General features: G+C 41.4%; 1 protein-coding gene across 1 annotated transcript; it reads right to left on the bottom strand.

The window, feature by feature from the left end:
* Positions 1 to 3,812: 3,812 nt before the first annotated feature.
* On the bottom strand, positions 3,813 to 14,507 carry LOC145438707 (general transcription factor IIE subunit 1-like). The gene is made up of 12 exons (XM_080316055.1): positions 14,330 to 14,507; positions 14,138 to 14,228; positions 13,133 to 13,231; positions 12,968 to 13,039; positions 12,271 to 12,400; positions 11,336 to 11,418; positions 11,057 to 11,175; positions 8,081 to 8,237; positions 6,985 to 7,131; positions 5,695 to 5,768; positions 5,469 to 5,634; positions 3,813 to 4,097 (listed from the first exon to the last, which is right to left on the bottom strand). The coding sequence occupies exons 1-12, from the start codon at positions 14,392 to 14,394 to the stop codon at positions 4,062 to 4,064; spliced, it is 1,239 nt and encodes a 412-aa protein (XP_080172181.1). The 5' UTR covers positions 14,395 to 14,507; the 3' UTR covers positions 3,813 to 4,061.
* Positions 14,508 to 14,742: the final 235 nt, after the last annotated feature.

Here is a 14,742-nt window from a genome sequence, read left to right as displayed (position 1 = left end):
AGTAATCACGATTACTCACGATTACATTCATTTTGCATTTTAGAAGTTATATTGGAAGACAATATATGGATTGCGCTGAAAAGGCCTAAGGAGATAACAAACTTCCTTTAAAAAAGATGCGTCATTTGCTTGTTACGTCATAATGTACCCATTGCCCATTTTTATAGAAGACGATTTATCGCACCCAACCAATTGCATTCTTGCCAGGTTCATGAACGCCGCACCCCAAATTTCCCAATAGGGTGGGGAGCGAGCTTGGAGGGGACTCAGAGTATTTCGTAAACCAACATAAATTATAGAGTATTCTCGAAAGATTTAATTAACTTGAAAATTCTCTCTGCATACGTCTCCCCCTCAACAAAAAAGCATACATAATTTATAGTAGGCATGCATTTAAAACAAATGGTTGTCTAAAACACAATGTTTAGAACTTGTTTTAAACAGTGTTTTAAACAAAGGCTTTAAGAAAAACTAAATTGTGTTTTTTCAAGTTGTAAAATTATGCTATAATTGTGTAAATGCTTTCCACAATTACCACCCGATTTGGCCGACGTACATCGATATGAGATGGTTGGAACCCCCTCAAAATATTCGGTTCAACAGTTATAGTACAGATATTTCGTCAAAGGAGCTATATTTACCCTATATTTTCAATTGTCAATGTCAATCCACATTGGTGACGTCAAGGCTTGAAAAAAAACATGTTTTAATCAAGGGCATGTTGTAAACATGCTCGCTTTAAATTTATTTTTGTTTCAAATGCAGCCATAATTTGTAGCAATAGGAATTTAGGTTCCAGTAAATACCGTGCCACGACACACCAAAAGACATATGCAATTTCGACCAACACGCGACTTCACGAAGTGTGCTACTAAAGAAAGACCTTGGCCGTAACATAGGGTATGTGTCCATCGTCAATAGCCGCGCTGGGTGCGCGTGACTAATAGTCCAGTCCTTCCAATCCGAGCCCACAATGCAAATGCCACCCGGACACCCACAGAGCATTAAACACATGACAATTTGTGTGTGCGTCTCACGAAAGTTTTTCTTTTAGTCTGCTACGGTAGGGATACAACAATATCTTTTGATTATATAACATACCGGAAATCACGAATTAACAACATACACTAAAGTAATTATAACAAGATTACAGACGTTATAATTATGAATTACGTGCCCCCAGCTCTACAGGTAAATCTGACCATCGGGGGCAGAGAGATAGAGGAATAAAAATTAATAATAATGTAATGCGATTACCAATGTTATTCACGAAATTCAGTCTTCAACTTGAAAATATCACCCTATGGGGGCCAAAGACTAACGTTTGGACTGGGGGACGAATAGCTGTTTTGGTCCTGATTCTAGCTACAGTCCACGCTAACATGATATATAAGCCCATGGCTATGGCGGCAGGTCCCAATGTTGAGTAAAGAATTATGAAATAACGATTAGCGCATGTTTCAAGTAGAGTCATATGAGAATAAGATGAAGAGAACATAAAATTCTGCCTTCAACTTCATACAGATAATGTACTGCAAGCTGCCGCTACGAGAAACGACAAAAACGGCTCGGTTGTGATATATATCAGCAACTGTTGATTTTTATTGCTTCGTTGTGGAAACCATAATGTTATATTTGACGAGTACAAAATTTCAAATCTCTGTCCGGTGAACGTACGTACTACATAGGCCTACTGCTCGCCAAGCAGCAACGGCCAAACTGCGTGTGCAGAACCAAACATCAATACACAGTTACTTGGTAGAATGGTGATCAATTATCCTGCTCCGGGGTACTGGCGTGTGGAACGGGTTGATAACCTGATATACAGCACGGCGGGTGTTCTTACAATCACACGAATGTACGTGACGTACATCGAATATCTATTTACTGTGGATACTTCTTACGCAATGACTAGCAAAGCTAATAGGCTACTTCTGACGTAATAATGAGCAATGGCATTTAAAAATCAGACGTTTGTGTTATCAATCTTATCATCAACCTGGTATAATACATCTTCCTTAATTGTTCACGAATGTTCAGTTTATGTCATAGTCCGTGTACAAATAAAAAGTAATCGTTCTTTCACAAAGAAATCGATTAGATATGGGAAGTAGTCGATTACGATTACGATTACTTCGTAATTTTTTCGAATGTAATCGATTGCGATTACGATTACTTGAAAATGCTGTAATCGTCGTAATCGAGTACGATTACTAATCGCGATTACCCCATGTCTGGTCGCAATGCGCATCAGATATTGTTCCAAGTTGAGTATGACGCTTGCAGCCTAATGAACAAATCGTTAGTAAGCCTATGTAAAGTTCTCGGTAGATGTTATGAAACCTGAATTAGATGGAAGGGTACGAGTTTAGGCAGTGGTGGCTTTTGGGGTGGGCGAGGTGGGCAGTCGCCCGCCCCCCCCCCCTGGTCGAAGGGGCCCCCCTATTCGGATTCTGCGCTTTTTTAAGAATAATAACGAATATACATGGAAATACGTGTACCAAGCAAGAATATGATTCCGTACAGAGGTGTCAATCATCATCAAATCTGTGCAGTTGTTAGAAAAGTCCCATATCCCGATAATCGTCACGTCTCTGCATGCTGTAGAATTACTTAGTTTTGGTGTAGTCTATCCTCGCACACATGCAATAATAGACATTACCGAATCCAGCACCTGGGCAAACCGTGCCGTGGTGAAAGATAGATAATAATAACAGATGGTAAAGGGGGGTCTGGGGGGCGGACCCCCCCCAGAAGTTACGGTTAGATACTTATAGGGGGCCTCCCCCGGTAAGTCTCGCCCAGCCCCCCCCCCATCCCGTTCGTAGGGCCACCACTGGGTTTAGGGTCCCGACGGAGCCAATATCAGTTTTAACTTACACTAAACAGTCGACGTATATACGATATGGAATATAGTTGTAACCTTCGAAACAGGGTTGTAGTGACTCGAATCAAGTCGCGATTTTTTAGCGACTCGACGCGAGTCAATTTGTGTGTTGACTCGGCTCGTAGGCTACTCGAGTCATTGTACGAGACTCGAACCAAGTCATATGACTCGAGGCTAGGACGGCCAAGACAGACATTTCATAGTAACTTCGAAGAATAGTAAAGTTACCACATTATTGATATATCGTCTATCAGTTCGGATAGCCTTCTTGGAAAATAGGGCCAGAAACTGTTGAGATTGAGAAATGACGGTATTGTGAATGCGAGCCATTCTGTATCACTTGAGAGTTGAAAAAAGTGGTTTCGACCGGATTGATTGGCTTGTGACTCGAAACCTTGTGATTTGGTTACAACCCTGCCTCGAAATCGTCGCTGGTTCACACATTTCTAGCACGTATAGTTAATAGATCACTGGAATGGCTCAATGGATGTTTCGATGACGACCGTCGACCGTACGAACGCTGCATGACGACGTTGTCCTGGTCAAGGATATTTTAGTCCGTTTTAAGTCAGGGGTCGGAAACCGTTTTCGTCAGTGGAGTCATGCTGCCCCTTTCATTGTAACCAATGTAGCCTTAACGGCGGAAACGGCTGATTTCTAACCTATCGTCAATAAATAGTGCCGAAGTAGATCTCCCGTAGCTCACTATCACGGTAAGGCATATTATACCTGATTATGGTGCATAGTCTACTAATAAACGAATGAATCGTAATCAAAACGGAGAAACCTGCGCCTTCGGCCTAGGGAAGTGATGAATCTATGCGCCAGCGAACTGCTCGTTCAGAACACCTGACGGCTATTCCAAGGCCTAACGACAAATTACACCCGTCGATGATACCGCCAAAAACTCCCCACGACAAACAAATGAATTCTCGGACAAGTTTATTTTTTTGAAGCAAAACAACGCTTTTAAGTCTTGCGAGTCATGGTGCTGGGCAACGACCGCAAATGATGATCACACGCGGTTTCAATCATGCGTGCGGAGTCGGTGCAAGGACTAAATCGCAATTTCAGTCCGACCCTCCGCGCGGTTGAAAGTTCGCCGCGCGGCTGTCTCGGCCGCCGCTGTCAAATTCGACACGTTCGTGGAAACCTTTTCTGCGGACGCGCCGTTTCAATGCTCCATATCATCGTACATCTGCTGACCGATCTGAAAAAAAAACGGGTCAACAAACTAACTTCTTCCATGGATAGAAGCTATATACCCCGCATTCCTCAAAGGTAAACAGTAGGGACTTTTTCTCTCGAATCGCACTGGCTACTTGATAAAATTGATAGATTACCTAAAAAACGCTGCACAACAATTTTGATTCAATTCCAACCAATAGGCGCATTGCTACGACAGAAGAAAGTCATATATTTATTATATATTGAATAAATAAAAAAATTTAATTCTCTGATCACCTCATGATATTGTTAGGTGGGTTATAGACAGGTGCTGTTAGCTGCTAAAGTATGTGACCCAGGGTTGTTCGTTTTTCCCGGATTCCGCCTTGAAAAAGGCTGCACACCAAATTTGGCTCGATTCCAATCAGCGGAAGACACCGCAGATACAATTGAAATTTTTGAATTTATTTTTTTTTAAATCGAAATTTTTTCGTTAAATTTTACCCCATGAAATTGGTACGTTGTCTACAAAAACGATGCAAAAGAAATTTGACACGATTCCAACTCGTACAAGCGAAATTACAACCATTCAATGCTCATTTTGCAAATCCAAAACTTTCAACTGAAAGAACTTCGCATCTACCGGTCGAAAGTGAGCAAAAATTGTTATGCATCGTTCTGTTAGACAACTTAAACAATTTCATGGGGTCGACGGTAGGATTGGAAAAAAAATCAATTTTTCTAAATTAATTCAAAATTTTCAACTTGTTGGAATTGAGCGAAATTTGGTGTGCAGCGATTTTTATGGCAACCTAAAAATTCAATCAGTGACTCCCCGGAATTCATAAAAAAAAGTTATTGTTGAACAACCCTAGTGCGGCCAAATCCACTTTTTGAGAACGTTACTTAGATTTACCATACATCTCAATTACGAGGATTTGTCCTACATTTTCAAAAAATCGAAAACGTTCTCCTTTTTGACAATTCGTTCCTCTCTATAGCTTCGAGAGCCAGGCGATTGTAAAGGGACAAGTAAAAAATGCCATAAGCGACGCGACATTTGGATAGCGACGGCCGAAACATCAAGGTTAACTAAAAAAGGTCAACTCCAACTGACTCTACGCGGAAACGAGTTCGAAAAATGACCTTATTTAGGTCAATCCAATAACGAAAGTTTGTAAATCACACGTTTTCTCGTTCGCTTTATATCTTTTGCAACTTGTAAATAGCGTCCTCTTAGTCGGATCGCAAATATGGTAACCTTAGTATAGTCGAATCTTTTTCAGAGCTACATTTTCGACATCTATTTAAGGTAGTTTTAAAATGTCTTGGAAATTGGACCACTTAAAACTGATTAGAAATTCATGACATTAATGTCGCAACTCAATATCATTATCGCAAGCGAGACGCTCACCTCGATATACGCCTTCTTCTCCTCGGCCGTCATCATCTGGACTAGCGACTGTCCTTGCAGCGCCACGTCGCTGTACCGGTACAGTCTTCCCGCCACCGTAACGGCCGGGTCATTGTCGTCCACATCTTCAAAGTCATCATTTTCGTCATCGTCGCTCGAATCGGATCTGCGAAACAGCGTCACAAGTTCCGCACCTTAGTACAGAATACAAAATTCGATGGCGTACCTGTCGCTCTGGCGTCCGGCAGCCGCGGCTGCCGGCGCGTTCTGGTTTTTGCTCCCCTCCTGCATGAGCAGCATCTGAAACGGTAGGGGTGTGTCGTAGGGATTTATTTATTTCGACAACCATGAAATACAAGAGGCAATTACGATAACCGTGCAAGTCACGAAATCAGACAGTTTTCAATTGCCACAATGACATTAAACGGTATTGACAGGTAGACCAGATACGACTGCTGTCTTCAAAGCTAGAGTCGCCTGTACGTATCTGGAAGTAATAATCTTCAATTTCTTCCCATTGGTGTACTTGGAAACGTGACAACAGTACATGGGTACATATCATACTCGGGGTTGGCGAAAGGCCTGAACGCCCTTCAAATTTCGACTAGGGCACTACAACCAACGCAATGGAGTCATAGTGTTGTTAAATTCTCCCTTGATGAATTTTGTAAAACCTTTGGAGTCACAGTTGGGAACACGGACTGTCTGGTGTCGCGGAGTTTGTTAAGTCTCCGACTCCCACTTTAAACTGATTACTAAAATGCGTTGTTACAGTTACACAAGCTGTCGATTTTTTCACACAGACGGACCGTCACAAACTACATTTCTTTCTGTGAGCACTTTTTTCTTTAATTCAAATAAATATGTTCATTCTCTTGGTAATAATTAACACATAATTTTCGGAGTATAATTACAGGAATGTTGGAGCCTGAATTATGTGCTGAAATTAAAAAAGTCGGAGCTGGCGAAGGTGTGTTTAAAAATTCAAGATTCAGAGTTGGAGTCGGTATATTGAAAATGCCTCAAGGTCGAGTCGGTGTTGAAGTGAGAAGACTTTACAGCCCTGAATACACCGCCATTCGATTTCACCACATCACAATCTGTGTTTGTGGCATTGTGGTACCATTTGAAAAATTTTGATTTGCGAAAAAAAGAACTCCTCGACAAGATAGCGTAACGGTGGGGCGTCCGCCTTCTTGATCGGTAGGTCATCGGCTCAATCTCCGGCTGGGCCACACAAAAGACTTGATTAGTAAAACTGATATTCATGGCTTCCCCGTTTGAGCTCAACCTTACCGGGATAACACGGAAGGATGGTGCAAGACTTAGAAAGCCTGACAGGGCTAGATCCGCACCTTCCTTGTCCAGCGGAATTTTCACATCATGCACTCATGGTATGCATATGCACAGATCTAGTGTATGTCTATCATGAGTCGGTCGGTGTATATGCCGCAAAAACATCAAGGACAAAAATATACGTCCTATCCAGTATCGTATTATTTAAACATCTGCACACCTGGATCACTTCGTTGTTATCTTGTCGATCGTCAGTCGTAGTAGCCGATTTTCGCCTGTCGTCGGCGTTGGACGTTTTTTCGGATATCGAGTCTACGGCGGCCGAGCTGGAACCTTTAATCGTGCTCTTTTGAATCCATATCGGCGTCTGTAAAAGCGACAAGTGACAGCTGTAGACAGTGGTCGGATTCAGCCAATTGGCACCGGCTCTCTAGAACTGCCTCACGAAATTTTATGAGATAACCAAACTGGTTACTGGCAAACACATTTTGTAACAGAACCCGCTGAAATAGTACACTTTCGTGATGGAATCGGCTGAGAACAAATTCGAATTCTACAACTGGATGTGAGTCAGACATAAAGTGGTAAAGTGGGAAGAACGCCAAAGCGTTTGCAGGAACGCGTAAATCAGCATATCCCTAGATTTTCGGCGAAAATCTCACCCTTGACTCATCCCCTCAAGGCTGATGCGCCGAAATCAAAGGCCATAAATCCTACCGTCGGCAAGCATCTGTTGGATAATCCCGTTTGTGCGAAAAATTATCGAGACGACAGATTTCGCGTCGTCGGGAGGGGCAGTTCACACTTTCATTTGCGTGCCTTGGAGTCGACTTTTATCAAAATACACCAGCCAAGGCTGTGTCAACAAAAGGAGTCTGCGTACCATCTTAAAATAGTACGTTGAACGGTCTCTTATTCGAAATTTCATGCCGGTGACGTTATATTTTGTGATACGATTGTTGAAATACAATGTTCTTTCCGATTCTCTACTAGTTGCTGACGATTACCCCTGACGAGTGTCAGCTGAAAATATTCGGGTTCACTTATTCAATTGTATATTGGAGTTCCGTACCTCCAAGAGGCTCTTCAAAGTGGTTCTCAAGCTGTACTAGCCTGCAAATCTTCATAGAACCCCAAATTTTCGCTCAGTTATAAAACAAAAATCTGTCACAATGCACATGTTATCTATGACACGCCGTACTCAAAAATTATCGAAATAATTACGATTTCAAATACCGTATGACAAATATGAACTACTTTTTACACCGGCAACCGTCAGGGCGTCTTATCTGTCTTATCATCGCTAATCCACTCACCTCTTTAGCAACGACTTTTTCAGTGGGCTGGTCATCCCCGATGTTAATCGTGACCTCCTGGTCATAATCCAAGGCGGCGCCTTGCTTGTCGGTCCAGTGGCCGGACCCAGGATGCCTTCCGCCGATCTGTCTCTGCCGGGAAGTATTTTGCTTTGCGCTACAAACAAACCCACCCAATTTCAATACCACCAAAATCACACTATTTCAGCTTGTATATGATAAAGATCTGTGTTACTTGTCGACAAAGTGGAACTATGATATTCTGTCTATCAATGCAAACAATGGTATAAATATGAGTATGTTCTTGGTTGAGAAAGGATAATATTAGCTGAGATGGGTAATTTAAACTTAAGAGCTAGGACTACAGTGAAGCACAGTTTGAAGAGAACTACATAGCATGCTATTGTCTCTATCTACAGCTCAGTCATGTTTAATATATCTAGGTAAAAATGGATCTAGGTTTAGGTCTAGTGTCTTAAACGAAGAACCATATCCAGTATGTAGAGCAGGGGTGGGCAATTATTTTCCTCCGCGGGCCAAATGAGAAGTAGAAAATACGTTGGCGAGCCAAGTGAAAAATTCTTGCGATATTCTCCAGCGTATTTTAATTTTATTTCTAAATTACATTGTTAACCCTTTTAAAGTCTGGGGCCACTGGTGGCTTCGGACAACTTCATCTGTTGATATCTTCATTTATGTACGTCCTAGCGGCCTCATTTTGGTTTGTAGGGAAAGCTAGCAATCTTTTGATTCATATGATACCAGGTTTATACGTATAAGTTGAATATATTTTCTATTATCAACGATTTTACACGAGACGGTTGGCACGTTAATCGCTTAGATACTGAGAGTCACAATAGTGTGTCATTGTTTGGAGAGCCGATGCATTGTGTAATCATTATCACCAGCATTGTTCACTCAGCCTTGATTAGCCGGCGACGCGCGACCACAAGTGCGCCTATAGCGATTCTGACAGGCATTTCCCACGTTATAACGAGATAAATAATGCTAGATCATTCATTGATGTTTTGTTGAAAAGAGAATATCACTACCTTCGACGTGGCAACATGATCCAGAGCGCAGTACGGGGCTATCAGGGTTTACACCAGGCTATAAGAACATAACTGCTGATCAAAACAAACTGTTCTCGCGTTCAGCAGCCCATGATGTTATGATACCTCTTGCGGGTAACTGTTTCGAAGGCGTAATACGCTAGAGGGCAACCTTCTTGTTACTACGATACCATGCACGCCTTGATTGAACGTATAGATGTGACTTTATCGAAATTTTAGTGAACCGATTCAAATTCTTGGGAAAGTTGACAATAGCATAAGATTTCAAAAGGGTTAATAAATGCTGCTGAGTGAATGTGTTGATGCAAGGCAATGAGAAAGTGGCGGTTAATTAAAAAATATCTATTTGCCGTCATGATTCGAAACAATGTTAAACATGATACATTTCGAACTCTCTTCAGAAACCTATCCACGTTCTTCTATCGAGACACTAAAACTGTGGTTCTCAAACTTTTTTTTAGACACGCCCCCCTTCATGATAGTGAAAAACATATTGAAAATAGCAACCAGCATCCCGACGGATAGTTTGATGGCATGGAAGGTTATCGTTGTTGATGAGAGAATTCTGTAATATCAAAGTCGGACAATAAACATAGCAATAAACTATAAGTTACGATTAAAATGCGTTGAGCGCGAAAAATTTTTTCATTTATCTTCAGCTTCGCGCCTCCCTTCAGATGCATTCACGCCCCGCAGTTCGAGAACCACTGCACTGAAATGTATATGGGACAGTACAAAGCTTGTCTTGGTTGCTGCATTCCGAACAGTGTGCAGCTCAAATAGCCTTGATGTTGAGAGAAGTTTGCAGTTTTTCTTAAATTCGTGCTCGGCAAAAACTAAAAGGACGGGTTTACCCCTAACTCCAGTGTACAAATATTTAGTGCTCTAAACCTTCTTTGAATTACAGCTTTCTATTTTTGACATGCCCGTTCATCTTTTATGGGTGATAGATATGATGAGTTGTATAGTAATCGCGAGCACTGATGGACTTGTTTTTCGAATTAGGGATTTGGAAACACCTCACATAACAATTTGAAACACATACCGAATAATGCGTAATGTGGCAATGGCAACAAAGAAGGTTTGACCTAAACTATATGGAAATAGTGATTTCTTGTGAATATAATTGCTACTCATACTTTGCCAAATTGCCTTTATATTGAATCTGGATTACGCATGCGAGGTACGTAGGCAGCGTAATCGTGGCATATGAATGAACATGCTTCAAATTATTGGAATTACCTGTTTAGTTGATACAGCCTATGGTTTGAGTCCCTGCATCAACATTCAAAAAGCAGGTTAAATGAATTTCAAATTCCAAGCAACCCTTCGCAGGCCGCACAGAATGGCTTCGCGGGCCGCATTTGGCCGCGGGCCGCACTTTGCCCAGGCCTGATGTAGAGTGTAGACCAGTGGTTCCCAACGTGGGCGATTTGGCGGTCTAGGGGGGCGAAAATGACGAAGGGGGCGATAGGGGGGCGAAAATCGACAAAGGGGGCGACAGGGGGCGAAAATAGCGAAGGGGGTGATGACGCGTTAAAACGGCTATATTGGAGTCAAGTCGGAGAAATGACCTTTTTTTTAGTCAACCCACGAAAAATTGGTTGCAAGAGTGAAATTCGACATCGAGCCGAAAAGTTGACCTTTTTTTTTTTTAGTCAACCCACCGGTGATTACAGTTTGTATGCCCATTTTTCAGTTCACAAAATTTGGGGGGCGATGATCGGTGTTGAACTTGAAAAGGGGGCGATGGGTCGAAAAAGGTTGGGAACCACTGGTGTAGACCATTAGACTAATAATATTAAACCAGAGTTAAGACACCTAAAACTCGCCTTGATCCATCAACAGTACCGCAGAATCGATTAGGCAGCTACTGCTAGATTTGCTACTGGAAAGTACTTACTCGGGATGTAAATGATGTATATGCATGGGTTCCGGCTCTAATACTTCTAAGGAAAGGCGAATATTCTCTGTGCTCTTCAACATCTTATAGATCGGGTCCATCTGCTCGTTAAATTTAGCCTGGAATGAAGACAAGAACGTGCGCGACACATTTGCAATACCGGTACCCAGGAAAATATTGCTTGCTAGGACCACAGACAAATCGGAGTGGTGTGCAGTTAGTCGAGAAATAACGAAAGTGAAATCAGACGTCAACAAAATCATCTCATGAAAGTCTTACTTGTAATGTTCTCGAGTCTCTTGCGACTTCATTAGAAACATCTTCTTCTACTTCGGATTTACAGAACGTACATTGCAATGTTCCTACGGTGGAAGAATTGCAAAAATCAATAATACTTTTTAGCGAATATGTCATGACATGTTGGAAATAGTAGTAACACAATCCAGCCAAGGGGATGATTCCGATCAGTAGGTAAGTTTTGAAAGCAGAGGCGGTCAGTAATGTAGTAGGAAGCACGCTACTTTGTTAACGAGAGAGTTTTGCCTACTTGGGCCTTGACTGGCTATCAGGGTTGTTCAAAAATAACTTTTTTGGGGGGGATTCACTGATTAAATTGTTAGGTTGACTAAAATAACGCTCCACACCAAATTTGAATCAATTCCAGCCGGTAATCGCGAAGCTCTTGCAGTTTGAAAATTATGAATGTAGTAGTTAAGGTCTAAACCAGTGGTTCCCAACCTTTTTCGAACCATCGCCCCCTTTTCAAGCTTAACACCGATCATCGCCCCCCAAATTTTGTGTACCGAAAAATGGGCATACAAACTGTCGCCCCCTTTGTCCATTTTCGCCCCCCTATCGCCCCCTTCGTCATTTTCGCCCCCCTGGACCGCCAAATCGCCCCCTGGGGGGCGATATCGCCCACGTTGGGAACCACTGGTCTAAACAGTGCTAAATAAATTTTGTGTGATATAGAACTGGCATTAGGTTCTTTGTGGTAGCATAAAGGTACATATTTGAACTTACCGCATCATTCATACTGCTGTGACTTCATAATGAGAGATACCCAAATACTTGACCCGAAGCCTAATACTCGATTCAGAATCAAATCACTCGGGCACTCGATTTAACGCAGCCTCGTGTATGTACCAGCCAATAATTGTAAGCATAATTATTTCTTCTGTCGCTACTAAATCATCAAAGTACAATCTTCTTACCAGTCATTGGATCCATTAGGTAATTGACATCTAAATCGGTGTATGTGTTTTGGCATTGCGGACATTTGAATGCGGCGCGGTTGGTTGAATCGCGTTCTTGCGTTTCAATCTTCTTCAAGATGTGATGAAGCTGTTTGAAAAAAGCGCCACACAGTGACGGTCATTATTTCAAAAATGGTAATATGTAATCACAGCTTTTGCGGAGTGTGTCTTAAAAGTAGGAATGATCTCGGCAAGATCGACACCACAAATATTGGAATATAACTATACTCATGAAGGAGCTGGAACATGTTTTTTTAATAGATTAGAATTACAATTATAGCTACAGTTTTCTCCAAATTAGATAACGATAGGAATTAGATTGGAATTACTGAAAACTTGGAAATCGAATGAAATTCAGTGCATAAGAAATCAAGAGTTCATTTTCATAAGCACGACAATGGCAAAAGTCAGTAAACTTGGCTTGTTTCGCACAACACAGTTCCCCGGTAGCACTTTCAGGAAAACCAGAAATTAAATTAGAATTAACATTACAGCGTAGAAACATGTCACAAATTAGATTAGTGTTAGAATTAGAGCAAAGAAACAGTTTAAAATTAGATTATCTGCATTTCGCTCTAATAGTTAAATTAAATCTAGTTTATTTATCTAGTTGTCCAGGTCGGGTTGGCACGGACTGTTTACAGTTTACACTTACCTTGTATTTGATGATATTACTTATACTCCGATAGTTGATGTAGTAGTAATTATGACGTAGCACCTTCCCTTCCTGAAAATGAATATCAAATCGTAAATTTTCAGTTTTAAAGTCACAAGACACGCCATGTAGTATGCTGTAAAACTACTCAGCTAGCCCCCATACCTCAGTTTCAAGGCAGCATAATTTCGTTTTCAATAACTTATCATTCTTCAGAGTAACCAACATCGAGCGAAGATACTTCTTGTCAAACTTGAGAAGCTCCTGTTATAAAAATATATTCTCAAGTAAATTCATTAAATATACCGTAGGGTCAAACATCATTCCAGACACCTCGCTGGTCATGTGGCATGAAGGAATAACTGAGATTATGGCATGAATTTTTTTCTATCACTTTTCAGTTTGCAAAGATGCTTTCAAACAAATGGGTACTGGTACCATACATCACATATCATGATGCGTTGGATTCGTTGGAATCATATAATCAAGACCGTAACTGCCGCACCCCAAACTGTTCAATTGGGGGGACGAGCTCGAAGGGGGCCCAAAATTATTCCGTGAATCAACATATATTATAAGGTTTTTTTAATTATGCAAATTTTTCCAAATAATATTCCAAATCAGCTCATTCGATTGTGCCTGTAATCTAATCTGCAATGCAAGCATACGGGTCTAGTCTACTTTCTTATCCACGACAACATGACCATGACCAATCAGAGTTCCGCATGAACATGTCTAAATTTAATTTGAGTTTATAATTGGATTAGAGTCTGGGTCTTAGTCCCTAATCCTATGATACCCTAACGGGGCGCGGGGGGGCCAACCTAATTACTAACCCCTTAACTTTGAACCTAACCCTAACCCTATAATGTAACGGTAGGCTCCAACTTAACTATACGATATCTTAACAAGCCTAACTAAACCCTAACCGCTTACCCTTATTTTACCCAACCCTGACGAGAATACCCTCTAATCCCAAACGCCAACCCTAATTTCATGACACCTCAACGGGCTTAAACTAATCTCTAATCGTAAAGCGATTGTATGTGCCTTAAATTTTGACATGACCATAGGGAGCCCTGATTCGTGGTGTTGATATCTTTATGGTGTGGATAAGAAAGTAGAGTGGTAAACTAGACCCAAACCCAATCACCCAAGCATACTTCATACCTGGATATCTTCCTCCTTGACGCAGGCATTTCTGACCAGTACATCAACAACAAGCCCATGTTCCACGCCATAAAATCCGCGCACTATTAATCTGAAACAATCCAGATGCGGTACTTTATATAATGCAACGGTGTTGGTAGCCGTAGCGACTAGCGTCATGTTCTTGTGAGAAATCCTCGAACAAAATCATACCTGATGAGCTTATGGAGAGAATCAGGAACTTCTCGAAGCTCACCCTCATCCGCTACAGTGCTCATCCCTTAGCGTGGGTGTTAGATCCTGCGTATTTATTACTAGACGAATTGTAAACAGCAGGCTACACACTACACTGCAGCTACAGGAGAGCAGAGTGACTTTTCATTGTTTTCAAGTCATAACAAATCTAAAGTGTCATATGCGGCACACCGATTTAGATCAGCACAAATTACCCCCACAGTCAGTCAGTCACTATGCTTTCATTCACAGAGGTGGTCAGTAACGAAGTACTTCTACTTTTTGAAGTACTTGAAGTAGATTTTTCCTACTCACACTACTTTTTAAGTAGTTATGATTTTAGACTACTTCTACTTCTACTTGACAGTTTTCAGTTTTGTAGGCAAAAATAA

Source organism: Botryllus schlosseri, chromosome 5 (assembly GCF_051294905.1).
Source record: "Botryllus schlosseri isolate E-star chromosome 5, Bs_hap1, whole genome shotgun sequence".
NCBI lineage: Eukaryota > Metazoa > Chordata > Ascidiacea > Stolidobranchia > Styelidae > Botryllus > Botryllus schlosseri.
The sequence above is the reverse complement of the archived record's forward strand: the minus strand, read 5'-3'. Positions and strand labels throughout refer to the sequence as shown.

Excerpts from the sequence above, each read along its gene's own strand:
- LOC145438707 (XM_080316055.1), bottom strand. The coding sequence starts at position 14,394 with ATGAGCACTGTAGCGGATGAGGGTGAGCTTCGAGAAGTTCCTGATTCT. Across the intron at positions 14,229-14,329 it reads TCTCTCCATAAGCTCATCAG|ATTAATAGTGCGCGGATTTT; the intron begins GTATGATTTTGT and ends GGATTGTTTCAG. Across the intron at positions 5,635-5,694 it reads GCCGGACGCCAGAGCGACAG|ATCCGATTCGAGCGACGATG; the intron begins GTACGCCATCGA and ends GCTGTTTCGCAG.